The sequence below is a fragment of the Euprymna scolopes genome, chromosome 44, assembly GCF_053919585.1.
Source record: "Euprymna scolopes isolate OS-2025 chromosome 44, ASM5391958v1, whole genome shotgun sequence".
Taxonomy (NCBI): Eukaryota; Metazoa; Mollusca; class Cephalopoda; order Sepiida; family Sepiolidae; genus Euprymna; species Euprymna scolopes.
This window is the reverse complement of record NC_136525.1, coordinates 51,838,358-51,856,820: the sequence shown is the minus strand read 5'-3', so window position 1 is coordinate 51,856,820 and position 18,463 is coordinate 51,838,358. Positions and strand designations below refer to the sequence as shown.

The window sequence follows — 18,463 nt, the reverse complement described above, 5'->3', positions numbered from 1 at the left end:
AATTGGATTACTTAAGTTGATGGTTCATCGAGAAATGTTCACATTAGACTTGAAGACGACCATATTGTAGTCAGTTGGAAAGCAGGATAACGGAACAGAGTTCCACAGGCATGCAGTTCTAAGAAAAAAAACTTTGTTCATTGAATCTACGTTTAGGTTTAGGCACAGATAAAGAGTGGGGAAATTACCAATAGCGGCTTCAACTAGACGAGTGTTTTTTGTGAAAGTTAGGCCAGGGGGGGGGGGACCACAGAGTGGAGCTGAGATGATATTACTGCAAAAAATCTTTGCTACCATCCTATTGAAACAGTTTGAAAAACAGACACCAGGACAAAGCCAAACTAATGTACTGACCAGATTTTCACTCTTTAAAGAATATTTGAGTATTGCTTGAGCTACTAGTAAAAGACTATCGTCTTCTTCAGTGACTTTGCCACTGTATTTGACCGTGGAATTTACTAATAGAGTCTTTGAACTTTTATTAATGTATTAGTCAGGGGAATTGGTCACATTGTATTGTGGAGGGTGGTGGTGATTGCGGTTGGTTGGCTCTGAGGAGCCTTTGTTGCCATTTGGTTATTAGATTAGTTCTTCTATTTTCTTCAAATTGGCTTGTACCCACTTTGACTCTGTTCCTCCATTCATGTCTGTTGTTCAATGAGGCTTCAAAGGTGTTTGGATCTATATTGGCCTCGCCTAGAGATTTCTTCAACTGGTCTTTGAATCTAAATAGCGAGCGGCCTCGGGGTCGATTTCCTGCATTTAGTTGACTGAAGAGCACGTTTAGGCAGTTTAGTATCTTCCATGCGAGCCACATGGTCAGACTATCTCAGTTGGTGCTTCATGATCATGCTGATGATGCTGATGATGTTGGCTCTCTCAAGAACACATGTTGGACACCTGTCATCACTTACGAAAAGAAACAGGAATCTTAGGGAGATATCAATCAAAAACCAGTTATTATAGGTGCCGCAGGGCTTATGAAGAAGAACCTGAAGCCCTACCTAATATTCCTGGTGAACCAAGTGCAAAAGAGATCCAGAAAATTGCCCTTAAGGGAACAACGAGGATACTAAAAATAGCTCTCGGTTGAACTTTTATTAATTTACTATAGCATCAAACATGAGAAATCGGTGCCCAATTCTCCACACCAAAATGAACAGCTGAAAAATCGTGGCAGACTCTTTTGAAAATGACAAAGTAAGATCTACTTATTGAATTCAAACTCCCAAAAAACATATGGACGTATATAATAATAGTGACTACATATATACACAACTATAATCCCTATATATATATATAAAATGAATTCATTTCCCCTCCCCTATGATTTTGACCTTAATAGGATTAAAAATCAAGACATTTCATGCGAATGTAATATGCACAAACTACAGCACAATATCTGAGGTGTGTTATAGACATATTACCTCTCCACTTCCTCGATAATCGTAGATTCCTATATTTTTTCTGCTGAGAATTCACGGCCAAAATCGGTTAAAATCAATGGAAGTAGTAAAATCTTTTCTCTCTAATAAATTCCTCCTTCCCCTGCCACCACTTACTGTTTCTAGGATCGTTCACAAGGGACAGTTACGAAAGAACGCCGGTTTGGGTTTTCTTTACTTCGTAGTTGCTTAAAAAAACTGGAATGGAATTTTAATGTTCCTTTTCGTTTTATGTTCTCTACTGGGTGAAACGCACCATGGACTTAACCGAATCGAAGAGTTATTTATCCTATTTTTTTTTTTTTTTTTTCACTTTTCGCTATTTTTTGTTTTTGTTTTTCTGAACACATTCATCATTTTTTCCCCTTATCTTTGCTTTTTGTTTTTCCGATTTGTTTTTTAATGAAGTTTTACGTTTGTTTGCTGTTTTTTTTTTGTTTTGGTTTTTCCGATTTTTTTAAGAAGTTTTAACATCGTTTTTTTTTTTTATATATTTAAAACAGGGTTATTCGCTTATTTTTTACTTTGCTCCCCCCTCCTACACACACACCTCCAAACATCCGGGCAACGCCAGGTACCCCTGCTAGTAACTTAATAAAAGATTAAGCAGAACAACATATGAAAATTTCTGCGATAAAAATAAACAAACAAATTTAAGCAGAACACCTATATTTAGTTCGACTTGCTTCACATTCTTAGATAAAAAAAAAAGAAGCAGATTAAATATTAAAAGTGAATGGGGTATATTTCTAGGTTATGACAACAGAAGTCCATGGCTGACGGAACAAGAGCATGCTACTCCTGTGAAGTAAATAAAGGGTTCCGCTCGAAATTTCGTCCAAATTCACGAGTTCAACAGAAACATTCCCGAGTTCAACAAGAAACACCTGAAGAAGATCGGAGGTTATATCGACCGAAACGTTGTGAAAATCACGCTCAAGATGAGAACAGTAGTCCGATGAATAATAATACAAATACCAATCCTCATCTGAAAAATTCAGAAACATAAAACAAATCTGGTGTAAATTTAACACGCAGGTTTCATTTCAAAAACGTAAATCGATCAAACGAAAAGGACAAATTATTATTCCCAAAATTTATACATGGTGACAAAAAATATTAATAATGATAGCAACGATGATGCGGATCTTAAAGTCTAAAATACACCAGAACGGACCCCGCCCCCCAAAAAAATAGATAAAGACCAGATGTTTTAATAGTTGAGAATTTCAAAAATTATCAAGTCAATTATTGTTAACCGAATGGAAAATGCCAGAAAAAAGCTTCATTGATGGAATTAATTCAGAAGACTGTCAACAGTGGAAAGTGACTATGAAAAATGAAATTACCACTTTAACGGAAAATAATACTGTTGTTTTTCATTTAGGAAACAATCTGCCGTCAATAACTTTGTCTTATTGGCGTTTATCTTCATGCTGATCTTTGAAGTGTAAGATCGCATCTTGTCAACGGCTGACTGAATTTCAGCGAAGCTTTCACACAGTATGACGTAATCTAGATCCGATATTTGCAGACCACAATTTACTGTTGCACCAGGAAATTGGCCAGGGTGTTCGATGTAATTCAGTCGATGGCGTAATTGAAGTGTGTAGGCACGAGAACACATCCTTATCGGATGCCAGAGTAAATATCAAAGAAGCAAAAAAACTTCTTTTCATCTGCTCAGGGTTCAAAATTGTAAAATTGGTACGTGAGGGTGGGGGTCATCGGATTTTTGTTTGTTTGCTATGGTCCCCCCCCCCTCGCCAAACTTTCACGAAAAACACTCGTCTAGCCAAAACTACTATTAATAATTTCCCACACTCTTTATCTGTGCCTAAACCTAAACGTAGATTCCATGAACAAAGCTTCTTTCCTAGAACTGCACGCCTGTGGAACTCTCTTCTGATTTTTTTTTTTTTTGTTATTACATTTTCACCCCAAACAAGGCACATTGCCACTCAGGTGTAGGGGGTTACTATCAGGGTCAGCAACTACTGGGGCACTATGTTGGGATTTGGGCAGATGCCAGTTCAGGTTACCTGCTTTCCAGCTGACTACAATCTTGTAGAATCAACAATCAAGAATGCGCTTACCTTCCCTCTCCACCATTATGGACCATTTAACTAATTTCAACATATTTATTCAGTAGCAATTAGTGGTATGCTAATTGCCATTGGACCAGCCTACAATTAGTCAGGGATGGTGGATTATTCTATTTTGAGGCGCCTGATTGGCTAAACATGCCAGGAGGGGCAGGTGCCACTCTACAAATGCCAGCTGCTCTGGCATTCAGGGGTTTTTGCTGTTCTAAACTTCTGCCAGGAACTACACTCTGTCAATTATCGCATCCATTCAGCACAGCATCTTCATTGGGTTAGCTGGCTCACCCTAGCAATATTCTACAAATCTGATTGTCTTCAAGTCCAATGTAAACAAGTTCTTGATTAACCGTTCCCAAGTAATCCAATTTACAAAATTCCCACTACTTATGTTTACTACGCCATAATTACATTGACTAATGTATACCCATTAACCCTTATCCTTGAGTGGACTCCAGGCCTTGATAAGTGGTGATTCCTGTGTAAAAAAAACAAAAAAAAAAATGTTTTACAAATGCGCATGCATGAATTGTTCACATGGCAGATTATGTTAAGAATAAGTAGGTTTGAAAACACTTTTTAAAGATCGTGCCAAGTTATTGTATTTGACTTTAGGTTTTGGTTTTGATATCAGATCTGTCTTTGTGATAATCATCTTTCGTTCTTAATGGCCCTTTACATCAAATGGTTTCATGCCTTGTCAGGAGTTATTTTCATTAAAGACTTTTTTGTCCAGAACTCCCCCTCGATTAATCAATTTTGTCCGGAACTCCCCCTCGATCAATCAATTTGCACTCGCTGCAAGATTCACTCCCTCCAAATTATCTCTCCTTGCCAGAAACCTTCATTATTTTGGCCACGGCCTTCGACAACACCCAGGTGACTTCATTTGTGAAGTCATCGATCTAGCTTCATTATCAGGTTGGAAAAAATGTTGCAGTGGTCAACTCAAGACCTGACTCAGGACAGTGAAGCAGGATGCTGAACTGATTCTGGGCTCTCACCTTTACGGGGGCCTGTCACTGGAATCATAAATGGCCTGCACGAATAATTGATGCAACCTTGGATCGCTGTGCTTGGTCAGCCAGTGTTCAGGACATGGTGGACATGGCAAGTACTCGTCTGAGCTCCAATCTATGGCCCCTCCTTTGCCAAACTTTCACAAAAAACACCATCTAACTGAAACCACTATCAATAGTTTCCCCAACTCTTTATCTGTGCCTAAACCTGAACAAAGCTTCTTTCTTAGAACTGCACGCCTGTGGAACTCTGTTCTGTTTTTCTGCTTTCCAACTGACTACAATATAGTCTTCAAGTCCAACGTAAACAAGTTCTTGATGAGCCGTTACCCTTAAGTAATCCAATTTACAAAATGTCCACTACTAACGATTACTACAATATTGTCTCATTGACTACTGGACACTCATTAACCCTTATCCTCGAGTGGCCTCCGGGCCTTGATAAGTGACGGCACCTTTGTAATAATAATTAAAAAAAAAAGAAACTGAGACATGTGCAAGCATTTTTTTTCGAAACAGTTCACTTCTTGTAAGAGAAAAAAAAAATACTCTACCTGAGATCGAACTCAAAACTTAAAGACATTAAGTCAAGTAGGCTAAGCACTCCATCACCCACCAGCTGGACGCAGCATTTACAAAGTGTTTTCAAAATATTTCATTCTTAACATACAGAAGCAGAGAGTCAAGTATGATAACAACAATTAGGCCAGCTTGACATGTTCTTTAAAAAGTGTTTCCAAACCTACTTATTCTTAACATAATCAATCTATCATATGAACCATTCATGCATGTGCAGTCATGAAACTGTTAGAAAACAGATAAAAATATGATGATACCAACGTACCAATTTTTCAACTTTTACTCCTTAGCAGCCCGTTTTTTTCTGGATGGTACTAATGATAAAATAATATTAGTAAACCACCCGGCGTTGCCCAATCGTAAAATACGCATAAATATTATATTTTAATTCATACTACAATACTGTCTCATTGATTACCGTACATATCCTTGAGTGGCCTCCAGGTCTTGATAAGTGTTACTCCTTTGTAAAAAAAAAAAATAGAAACTGAGACATGTGTTGTCTTAAGGAGAATAGTTTCCCATCTCCCTGGAAAATCTCATCAGTATGCCCTGTATTTAAGAATTCAGGTGATCGCTCATCCCCCTCTCAGTACAGGCCAATAAGTCTCCTGTGCGTCATGAGTAAGTTGCTAGAATCTGTGTTAAATACAGAAGTAATCAAACATCTCAACAAAAATAACCTTCTTAGTGACACTCAATATGGTTTCCGTTCTGCTAGATCTACAGCAGATGTCCTTACAGTTATATCGCATAGGATTAGCAAATCTCTCGACGATGGCAATCTTTCTAGGGCAATTGCTCTTGACATATCTAAAGCCTTTGATAGGGTATGGCATAAAGGTTTACTTCATAAGATCGCTAGCTATGGTATAGCTGGAAAAGTCTTCTCAATTATTAAATCATTTCTTTCTGATAGGTTCATAAGAGTAGTAGTTGAGGGGCAAAAATCAGAAGCTCACAGTATTAATGCCGGTGTCCCTCAGGGATCCATCCTGGGCCCAACTCTTTTCCTGATCTACATTAATGATCTTCCAAATCATATCCTTACATCATTTGTAGACATTTATGCTGACGACACTACCATTTATGGTAGCACATCTAAGACAGTAAACGACCAAGTTCTCTCCAATTCTCTCTCCTCTGATCTTGAGTACGTAGTACAATGGGGAAAGGAGTGGCTGGTTACTTTTAATGCATCTAAAACCAAGCTCCTCTCTTTACATCATCAACATTCTAATTCACATTTGTCATCAATTGAAATGAATGGCTCTCGTCTTCAGGAGGCCTCAAGTTTTGACAAGCTTCTGGGCTTGACCATTACTCCTGATCTTAAATGGAACACGTATATCAAATCTGTTGCCAAGGCCGCTGGAAAAATGGTGGGATCTTTCTATCGATCCAGTAGATATCTCACTGCTGATGCTATTCTCTACCTATATAAGAGCCAGGTACGTCCAAGGATGGAATACTGTTGCCACATCTGGGCAGGAGCTGCTAGAAAGGACTTGTCCTGCCTTGATAGAGTTCAAAATAGACTTCGTAGCCTCGTAGGAGATGTCCTTTTCTCTTCCTTGCAACCTCTATCTCACATAAGAGATGTTGCGAGTTTGTCTCTGATGTATGGTTATTTTCATGGAAAGTGTTCGACTGAGCTTCAATCTATGGTCCCCCCTCGCCAAACTTTCACAAGGAACACCCGTCTAGCTGTAAACACTATCAATGATTCCCCCCACTCTTTATCTGTGCCTAAACCTAAACGTAGATTCCATGAACAAAGCTTCTTTCTTAGAACTGCATGCCTGTGGAATTGTCTTCCGTTTTCCTGCTTTCCGGCTGACTACAATATGGTTGTCTTCAAGTCTAACGTAAATAAGTTCTTGATGAGCCGTTCCATATAAGTTATCAAATTTACCAAAATTTTCATTACTAATGATTACTATATTGTCCAATTTCTACTGTACACTCTTTAACCCTTATCCTTGAGTGGCCTCTTGGCCTTGATAATGTGGTGATGCCTATGTAAAAAAAAAAAAAAAAAAAGCAAACAGTGTGGTAATAAAACTTCTCGAGTTCACTTGTGATGTTAGGCTGTACAAGGTGTCAACTTTAGTATAAACATTGTTCCTTCTTTCACCAGATTTTTTTGATTACCGATACTTATCGAAGACATTCCGACACAAAACCTATCTAAGAACACTGCCAGGCACATAAAGTACATTAATACGAAAATTAAAGAACCCTTTTGTTAAATTTCATCTTAAATTTTAAAATATTAATGAAAAATATAAAATACATTTCATATTACAAAAAAAAAAAAAAAAAAAAAAATTTAAATTTAAATTAAAATTTGTTTACATTTTCTGTTTTAGTATCAAAGTATTTTAGACTTGTAAACATTTTTTTTTGTATTTTCCAAAATGTCAACTAGTTTCACATTTAGAAATAACATTTCCTCTTCCCTTTCAATTCATAATTTTTTGTTTTCATTTTGATTCTGCTCTTACAATTTATGTAAAGGTCTACTGCGAATGTGTGTCTCTGTGTGTGGAGGGTCATACCTATAGTGGAATCCTGAGTGGGGAGTTGAGCAGCTAGATTTTTGTTTAAATTTAAATTTCTGTGTGGTGATATAGTTAGAGAAACAGGAGGTGGGGGAGAGAATTCCAAAAGTTATCAGTTTCAGGAATGAAGCTAAACATATTTGAATCACGATATATTTATTTGCTTTTTTTTTTTTTTTTAAAAAACAAATATATATATATATATTTTTTTTTTAAAAACAAACAAATAAATATATACATATTTATTTGTATGTTTAAAAAAAAAAAAACATTTATTTGTATGTTTTTTAAAAAAAAAACATTTATCTGTATGTTTTTAAAAAAAACAAAAAACATATATATATATTATCTGTATGTTTTAAAAAAAAAACATATATATATATATATATATATATATATATATATATATATATATATATATAAGTAAATGACAAAAAGTCTATTTTCCAAATTGTAAATTACAAGATGTTATCCAACTTACTGTTTCTTTCTTGGAACTTGGAATATTGGGTTTTTGTCATTTATCTCTCTCATATATACGGCGTAATCACGTTGACACACCAATTCCCGTTGGATCCTGGTTTGTACTAAAATGGGTGACATGTATGTGCTCTCTGCTTATCTCGGCATTTTTTCCAGTCGTCATGGACTTCTCCTTGCCACTGGACTCAAACCGTGCCGATTCAGAAGAGGTGTGGCTGGAGATTGTGCAACCCTTGCCTCACAATTACACGCGCTGCTGCCCCTATAAGGGGTATCCTTTGTCTTTCAAGACTGAACGGAAGCATGGATGGATGTAAGGTGTTAACTTTGGTCAAAATCATCTCTTCCTTCTTTCATCGGATTATTTCGATTATCGATATTTATCGAAGTCATTCCGATACAAAACCTATCTAAGAACACTGCCAGATACATAAAGTACATTTGTATGAAATTTTATAAAAAATCAGTCCAACTGTTTTTGAGTCCATAGGGAACGAACTCACACACATAATATATATCCTTTTATACTTTTACGTTTTTCATAATCATTATGGAACTTTATAAACTTACACAAACTGTTAAAATATTTTTTATGCAAAAATGATTCAATTCATATTTGTACTTTTTTTTTAATTCATTAATCTGCAAAATTTATTGTATATTTTGCAAACCTCCTTCCTCTGATGAGGAGAATTGCATTTTTCGAAACTCCGCAGAATAAGGTCAAGTTTATCTGTAATCCTTGTTGGATAATTAAAATTTTGTATACCTTCTTTACAGGGCGGGGAGAGAATTAAAAAATTAGAAGTTTGAGGAATGAAGCTAAAAATATTTGAATTACTCTCTCTCTCTCTATATATATATATATATATATATATATATAATATATATATATACTAGCAAAAGTACCCGTCGTTGACTGGGTTCAAAACAGCCTACAGAAAATGGACTCTGATTTATTAAAGTATGATAGGTTATGAAAAGGAAGGGTTGTAAAGAGATAGCTTCGAATTTGGGGGTACCAAAACCAAAGCAAAATATGATGAAAGTAAAAATAAAATAGATAAACCTCATAATTTATTATACCATACCTGTTCACACTTATCACAATATTCTGTGGATCCATATTAAAAATCCTTGTTAAACTTAGTGATATATTTCCATTCTATGGAGGTCAGGCGCAAACGAACACCCTATAATTTTATTATACCATATTTCTTCAAACTGAAACATAATTATCAAAGTATACTTATGCAGATAGATATGAAAAGTTTTTATTGAAGTTTGTGCCTATTTCCATTCTATGGAGGCCAGGCGCGAATGCAGACCCCACAATTTTATTATACCATCCCTATTTAAGTTAAAACATACTTATCCAAGTATTATTATGTACATCTATATCAAAAACACTTGTAAACGTTTTTTTTTTTTTAATTCTTAAATTTTTTATTTCCATACTTTGTGGACCAGGTGCATACGCAGACCCCACAATTTTAATGAATCATCATTATGCCAGATCAAACATACCCATTCCTGTGTCTCGATACATCTATCATTATATGTGATCAGTTTTTTATAATAGTCAACCATAGGAGCCTATTCGTGACCTGACACACACACAGACATTCAGCTTTATATTATAGATAGGGGAGGGGGGGGGGTTAACCCCAGCAGAAAATTCAAAATAAGAGCACAATATTTACTATTTAATTATTTGGAATTCTTATGGCGATGAGTAATTTGTAATTAGCTGAATCCACTGTCAAAAATTTTCCCCACTCTTTATCTGTGCCTAAATCAAAACGTGGATTCCATGAACAAAGCTTCTTTCTTAGAACTGCACGCCTGTGGAACTTTGTTCTTTCTGCCTGCTTCCCACCTGACTACAACTTGGATGTGTTCAAGTCCAACGTTAACAAATTCCTAATGAACCGCCCTCTTAAATAAACACTTCATTAAATCTCCACACTAATGTACTGTACTTGCAATAACCCTTATCCCTGAGTGGCTTCCGGGCCTTGATAAATGGTGACCACCGTGTAAAAAAAAAAAAAATTATTTATCCATTTATTTATTGCGAACTATTATCCTCATCTTTTAGTTGTTGATTTACGACGTTTCGGGCAACTGTTCCTCTGGCCTTGGTCAGGTGGTAAACCGCGACAAGATAGGAATTCTGAGTCTCTAAACTGTATCCTCAGTAATTACTGCCTTCCATAGTTGTTGTCGCCTCAACATGTTTTGGCCAACTAAGGGTCGTTTTTTAACGTGGAGAAAAGGAACAAAAATAAAAATTGTCTCAGTCGTGAAGGATTTCTCCTCCACTGACAGAGAACAAGAAATTGAAGTGCAGCATCTGAAGAACAGATACTACACTTTGATCTTGTCCCGAATTGTTGCCTCACCACGTTTTTGGTCAACTAAGCTTCTGGCTGGCTTTGGGTACAATTGAAACCGCTATCTTTAGACAATGGAACCATAGAGATCCAACAGCTCTATCCACTGCGTTACAGGCCCCGAAGGTCAAGTTATATTTTTTGTCTTATAAATCCACGTTGGTTTATCATCTGATCTTCCATGGTCAGGTCCGTACCGAATGGTATATATATTATTTAATTGGAATTCGTTATTGAGATGAGTTTTTTTATTCATTCTTTATTTACTGCGGATTATCATCCTCATCTTTCTTAGCTGTTGTTTCACAACGTTTCGGCCAACTATTCCTCTGGCCTTCGTCAGGTGGTAACCGTGACGGGATAGAAACTCATTATTCATTAAGTATTATTTATTAATTTTATTTATTGCGGACGATTATCCTCATCTTTATTAGTTGTTGTTTCACGACTGTTAAGTTCTGAGACATTGTGTTGAACAAAGATGGCGGCGTAGTTCAGATCAGTAACCAAGATGGTGGCAAAGAATTAAATGCGGTCCGTGACGTAGCAAATGGCGAACTGATTGACTCCAAAATTCGACAATTTTTATAATAATTTTGCGACATTTTGATTGGTTGTTTAGCACAGCCGTTGGTTATAAAAATGATTGGCGAATCCATTCGTCTCATACCCCCCCCCCCATCACTAGTCAAAAACATTTTACAACGTTTTGGCCAATTATTCCTCTGGCCTTCGTCAGGTGTTAACCGTGACGGGATAGGAACTCTGAATCTCTTAACTGCATCCTCAGCAATAACTGCCTTCCATAGTTGTCGTCGTCTCACTACTAAGCCTCTGGCCGGCTTTGGGTAGGATTGAAACCACTATCTTCAGACAATTCTCATCTGGAACCGTAGAGATTCAACGTCTCTATCCATTGCACTACAGGCCCCATAGGACGACAAATGCTGAATATTTTGGTCTTTTAAATCCAGGTTTGTTTGTTATCTGACGTTTCATTGTCGGGTCCGTACTAAATGGTATACTATTTTTTTTTTTTTTTTTATTATATTACATTTTCATCCCAAACAAGGTACGTTGCAACGTTGATGTAGGGGGGGGGGGCGCTACTATCAGGGGCATAAGCTTGGAATTCTTATTGGATTGAAATCACTATCTTCAGACAATGCTCACCTGGAACTGTAGAGTTGTCTAAAACGTGGTGAGATGACAACAACTATGGAAGGCAGTAATTGCTGAGGATGCAGTTAGGACGGCGTTCCTATCCCGTCTACGGTTCCAGGTAAGCTTTGTCTGACGATACTTGATGAAGGCCGGAGGAATAATTGTCCGAAACGTTGCGAAACATCAACCAAAAAAAAAAAAGATGAGGATAATAGTCCGCAATAAATGGATAAATTATATTCATATTTGTGTTATAGAAAATCAGAAAAATATTGATACTGTCGGTTTCAAACCCAACACAAAGGGGGACCAGTTTTTGGTTCTTTTTTGTTGGGACCGTCTTCAGCCTTTGTTTATGTCTGTCTCACCGGAAATGTGAATTAAGACAGGATACTTATACTTCTTTAATTGGATTTTTTCCGATTATCGATTTTTGATACTTATCGGAGGCATTCCGATACAAAACCTATCTAAGAACACTCCCAGACACATCAACTCGTGTAAAATGTGCGCAAAATTAATTGGACTTTCCCGATTATCGATTTTTGAAAATGAAAAACTAAGGCTGCTCTCCTTTAATAATTACGAAACGTCTCTTCAACCACCGATATCCATGACAAATAATAACACCCTACCTGAGAATTCTTCCTTCAAACTCCCCAGCTTAACATTCATGGGCAATGTGAGCCGGAGCAAATACATTGGGGACATTGCAAAGGCTGCTGCAAAGAAGGTGGGTTCCCTCTATCGTGCTAGAAGACAACTCATACCTTTTTTTTTTTTTTTAATTACATTTTCACCACAAACAAGGCGCATTGCCACTTTGGTATAGGGGGCTACTATCAGGGGCAGCAACTACTGGAGCACTATGTTGGGATTTAGGCAGCAAGATGTCGGTTCACGTTGCACTTGAATTTCTGCATGTAAGTACAGTTAGGGAAGCAGGAACCTGGAATGGAATTCCAGAGTCTAGCAGTTCTGGGGAAGAAACTACTGGAGTAGAAAGATCTTTTACATCTAGGGATCTCTACTGTGTGGGGGTGGGATTTAGCTGCCTGTCGGGTTTGTCGAGGGTGTCTACATCGTGGGGGCACAAGTGTCTGCAGTTCATCAGAGCATTCACCATTAAAATACTTGTAGAACAGGCAGAGGGATGCAACGTTTCGTCGATGGGACAGAGGCTGAAGCTTAGATGCCAGTTCAGGGCCTATCAGACTGGCGACTCTTTTTTTAACTTTGTCAAGGAGCGAGAGACTAGCAGCAGATGCACCAGCCCAAATGTGACAACAGTACTCCATACATGGGTGAATGGTGGCCTTATAGAAGTACAGGATACCTGAGAGTATTCTGTACCTCTACAAGGCCACCGTTCGCCTATGCCAGGATAGGATTTAAAAAAGTTTTCAATCTAATAGGCCCCACTTTGTCAACTAAGCTCCAACCCCTGTCCCATCACCACAATGTTGCATCTCTGTGCCTGTTTTACAAGTATTTTAATGAAATATGCTCTGATGAACTTGTTGGCACTTGTTCCCCCTCAACGTACATATCTCCAACAAACCTGCTTAGCAACAAAATCACACCCCTGCATTGTTGAGGTCCCCAAATGCCAGAAAGCTTTCTACTCTTATAGTTTGGTGCTCGTGCACTTATTGATCTGCACTATTTCTTAAATAGTATTTTCAAGTTTAATTAAAATTTTATGATATCTGTTTTTATTAAATCGTAAGGTGAAAGTAAAACACCCTGCCCTCCCCATGTTAAGAATGGCTTTCTAAATAATAACGTTATTATTTCAGCACGAATCAATAAGTGCACTAGTACCGTTTCTTTTCTTGAACAGCTAGACTTTGGAATTCCTTTCCTGCTACCAGTTTCCCTCATTGTATTGATATGCAGAAGTTTAAATGTAACGTAGACCAACATCTTGTTGATCTTTCATAAGCATGGTCCCAAGTAGTAGCTCTTTACGTCAAAGTAGCGATATGTCTTGTACGGGGGTGAACGTGATTTAAAAAATAAAAAATAAAAAAAAAGGATTTTGAGAAGAAAGAAGATTGAAGCAAATGGAGAAATGTAAAGTCTGCAAAAAGCATAAATAAATAAATATTTTTCGTTGTTTTCATAGCCCGAACGGAAATAATTGAATTAGAAAATAAATAAATTAAAATTAAATAAATAAAAATGTATGAGTTTGAATTAAACACAATAATGTACCGTGCTGAAATAATTATTATTTAGAAATCCATTCTTAACATGCCGAGTTTTGTACTTTCACCTAACACTTTAATTAACAAAAATACCGTAAACTTCAAATTTAATTTGAAAATGCTATTTCAAAAAATAAAATAAAATAAAATAAAAAAAATAGCACGGTACCTTAACCTTCTCTGCATCAACACCGAAAATTTAATAAACAAAATGCACGTCTTTTTCAAGACAGTTAAAACAAAACAATTCATTAAATTATTTTCTAATGTTTTTTTTTTTTTTTTTTGAAATTTAATAAAAACATACATTTGTTTTTAGTATTATGAATTTTAAATGAATTTAAATGATTAGAAATTAAAATATATATTATTTTCGAATATTTTTAAGAGTAAAACTCGTGGTTGTTTTTGTATTTAATTTCATTTTAAAAAATTTTACCATTAAAATTTAATAAAATTTATCAAACATGTTTTTAATTGAAAAATTATGTCATTAAAAATAAATACGAAAATAAAAAAAGAAATTAAGAAAAATTGGAATTCGAATCGATTATTTTTTGGTAATTTAAAAAATTGTTTTTTATGGATTTTAAATTATTATTATTATTGATATTTTAAATAAAATGTAAATATAAATTTAATATTTGTTTATTTTTTTAAATTTTAATTAAATTAATTCATTTTTATTTTATTAGGTTAAGTGAAAGGGAGAGAAAGAGAGATAAAGGTTAAATAGAGAGAGGGGTGAAGAGAAAAATATATGACTGATTAGAGAGGGGTGAAAATAATATTGAAACTAGAAAGGAATCGGGTTTTTTTGTTTGTTTTCTTTCCCTTTCATTTAAAATTTTAGGGGGTTATAAAAAGCGAAAACCCCTTAAAAAAGGGATCCATGATTAAAAGGGGAAAAAAAGGGGGTCTCACCTCGACTGTTGGTAATAATATTTTTAGCTCTTCTTGATGGATTTGTATACATCTCCGTCCCGTTCCTCTTTCGGGGTAAGAGAAAAAAAAAGCCGCTTGCGTACTGGACAAAAGAGAGAGAGAGCGAAGTGCGAAGGAGAAAGAGCGATAAAAAGGGAGGGGGATCGAGAGAATATGGGCAAAAAGAAGGAGGGGGAAACGCGGACATCTTGGTTTTCGAAGGGGAGGAAGGGAAACGCAGACAGAGGCGCCATCGAAAACGCGAAACGGAGGAAAAACAGAAACACAGACGAAACGGAAAGAAATAGGCTTCGGGAGGAAAAATGCAATTAAAAAATTCTGAATGCAGCTAATTGAAAAAAAAAAAAAAAAAGATTATAAATTCGTTTATATGATTATACTTGGGTTGTACTAAAACGGTAATCTCTCTCGCTGTTTATTATATATATATATATATGTATATATATATATATATATATATATATATATATATATATATATATATGTGTGTGTGTGTGTGTGTGTGTGTGTATGTGTGTCAATGAGTGTGTGTACTGTATTTGTGTTTGTGCATATATATATATATATATATATATATACACACATAAATATATATATATATATATTATCATATATCAAACCAATAAAAAAAATATATATATATATATTACATATATATATAGTCATCCACATACAGTAGTGTTTCGCTGTATCACAGCTCATCAGTGCGGCTAGACAGGCAACTACCTGAAGCCAGGATTGAAGTCTTACCGGCCGACAATCAAAGCTTCTAACCACACACACACACACACACACACACACACACACATACATATATATATATATATATATATATATATATATATATATAACAAGTTTTGAAATGACAGTTAACTTTAACAGAATTATCAACGTTTCATTCTTGTGAGAATTCATCAGGCTTTAAACACTTTTGAAGTAAATACTGAAAATAGATACATAAAATTTTATGTTGATAAATAAAAATAAAAAAATAATAATAATAACACTGTGGCATCTTTCATGAGCTTTCATATACTGTGAACGTCCAGCGTGAATGAAGACCCCGCAGTATTACTGTAGCCCTTTTGTTAAAACTGCAAAAGTATTTATCTAAGTAATCTGGTTAATGTAGTGTCAGAATATATCTGGTTATTACGGTTTATCTCCAATATCCTTATAGGAGTCTGTGACATATTTCCATTCTACGGACGCCCGGCACGATTGGAAACTCCACAATATCATTACACCATCTTTAGTCAGAACAGATACTACCATTGGATCTTAATCAGAAGACTAAGAAGATATATTTTAGTTTCATGTACAGCCCAAAAGCGACATCAATTTGTAATTTAATTACTTTTTGTTACATTGTTTCTCAGGTGATCGGGAGATCCTATTTATTAAAACGGAGGATATAACATAATATGAACATTACATTTAATGTTCATCGTATCTTCTCTAGAAAAATAGAATCTATCTATATATCTATAAAAGTGAACGTGTCTGTGTGTGTGTCTGTGTACATTTCCCTATGCAATAACTCTGTCGATTTTAAGTCTACAGACTCAAAATTTGATATACAGGATAGTGAGATTTGGAAAAATCTATGTGATCGGTTTTCCTTGGACATGGATCTAACTTAATAATTTGATTTGAGCCCAAAACAATAAATTTTAAGGGGTTATAGTAGAGGTCAAAGTTAAAAAAATTGACTTTTTTTTTTTTTTTTTTTGGCTCAGCATACATCTCCAAACACCTGGGCAACGCCGGGCACCCATGCTAGTATATATATAAAAGTTAACGTGTCTGTGTGTGTGTCTGTGTACATTTTCTCACGCAATAACTCTGTCAATTTTAAGTCTACAGACTCAAAATTTAATATACAGGGTACTGAGATTTGGGAAAATCTTTGTGATCGGTTTTCGGCCAGAAATTTGGCTGTTAAGGGGTCAAACTTCAACGATTTGACCTTTGAGAACTCTACCAAACTCCTCCGCCAATTTTGGGTCTAAACACTTGAAATTTTAGATACAGGTTCCTTGGACATGGATCTAACTTAATAACTTGATTTGAGCCCAAAACAATAAATGTTAAGGGGACATAATCGTTGCCAAAGTTTAAAAAATTGACCGCTTTTTTTTTTTTTTGTTGCTTAACATACACCTCCAAACACCCGGGCAAAAATGCTAATATAGAATAAAGACAATTTCTCATTTTGGTTAGTAACGTGTATAAGAGCTGGAAGGCTGGGCAGAGGAGTAAAAAAAGGCAAAGTCTTCAGTGTTTACGTGTTGTAGTGGGTTAGGGTTAGGGTTAGGGTTAGATTTTAGCAATAGATGTTTACTAAAATAAAAAAAATAGCAGTTGTTTTACTCAATGGATTTTCGTAATTTTTGGATATATTACTATTTTCAACATGATAGTTGAGTGCGTAATATTGTTTTTTCTGAGAACGAAATATTTAAAATATCGATTTTTTTGTTCTATTTTTACAAGCATCAATTTTTGCACAGTGTTTTTTCAAAATAAATGTTTATTTGCATATTTTTAAGTCAAAATCGACAGATCGTGTGTTTAAATATATTCTTTTAACCAAAAATAATATTACTTACTAAACTGTGTCGAAAATAATAATATGTCCAAATTTTACGAAATTTTCTCCAGTAGAAAAACAGACAACGAAAATTCATTCTATATTCAAAAGCAACTTTAGCCTCGTTAGTAGCGTGTACAAGTACGAGAAACGGGTTAGTAGCTGAAAGTCTCTTAGCATGTAAAGATAGATTTAATATTATGCCGGCTTGTTGAAGGAGAGAATAGCTCTGTATACACTTATTGTAGCCAGTAGCCGCAGGAGGTCGGTCAGTCGGTCGAAGGAGAAGAAAGAGCAAAGTCTTCCGTGTGTTTATGTGTTGCTGTGGGTACTAGAAGTGTGTGTGGGTACCGCACATCGAAATAAGCTTGTTGTACTCACTTTAGTCTGAGGCCAAACGCCCAGGCAAATGTCTGCTGCCGGCAAAAGCCAGGGAGAAAGAAAAGGAAGAATTGCCGATTTCACTTCTTATGTACTCGGTCACATGATTGAGATATGGTTTGTGATTGGACAAGCCAGGGAGACGGTTGATTTAAATCTCAAGCCGCGAGATTTCACCCCCTGCCTGCTATTGTAGCAAGTTTTGACTGCTAAACACCTTTTTAATAAATAGGATCTCCCGATCAAATAATTTATAATCAGGAAACTGTGACACATGTATGTACGTTTGCACATATGTTAAAAGTACTACGGTATATAGATAATAAAAATAATAATAATAATAATAATAATAATAACAACAATTACCAAAATAATACCTATAATAGTAGGAGCACTAGGAACAATCCCAATAAAAAACTTTGAAAAAGGAATGGGAGAAATTGGAATCAAAGGAATGACTGGAAAAATACAACAAACAATAATAATCAAAACAGCTGAAATATTAAGAAAAACCCTAACATACAGGAGCAACAAGCGCGGGCCAGATAAACTTCTGCAAAGGCAAAACATGAAACACTACAT

The 18,463-nt window shown here is 35.6% G+C and overlaps 1 protein-coding gene across 2 annotated transcripts in view; it reads right to left on the bottom strand.

Moving 5' to 3' along the window:
- LOC145268839 (MAPK regulated corepressor interacting protein 2-like) overlaps window positions 1-15,041 on the bottom strand; it is a 74,243-nt gene extending 59,202 nt beyond the window's left edge. For both annotated transcript variants that reach the window (XM_080124506.1, XM_080124507.1), the window contains exon 1: window positions 14,887-15,041. In XM_080124506.1, coding sequence (XP_079980632.1) covers window positions 14,887-14,938 — 52 coding nt within the window. In that variant the 5' untranslated portion in view covers window positions 14,939-15,041. The remainder of the gene's footprint in view (window positions 1-14,886) is intronic.
- Between the last annotated feature and the right edge of the window lie 3,422 nt (window positions 15,042-18,463).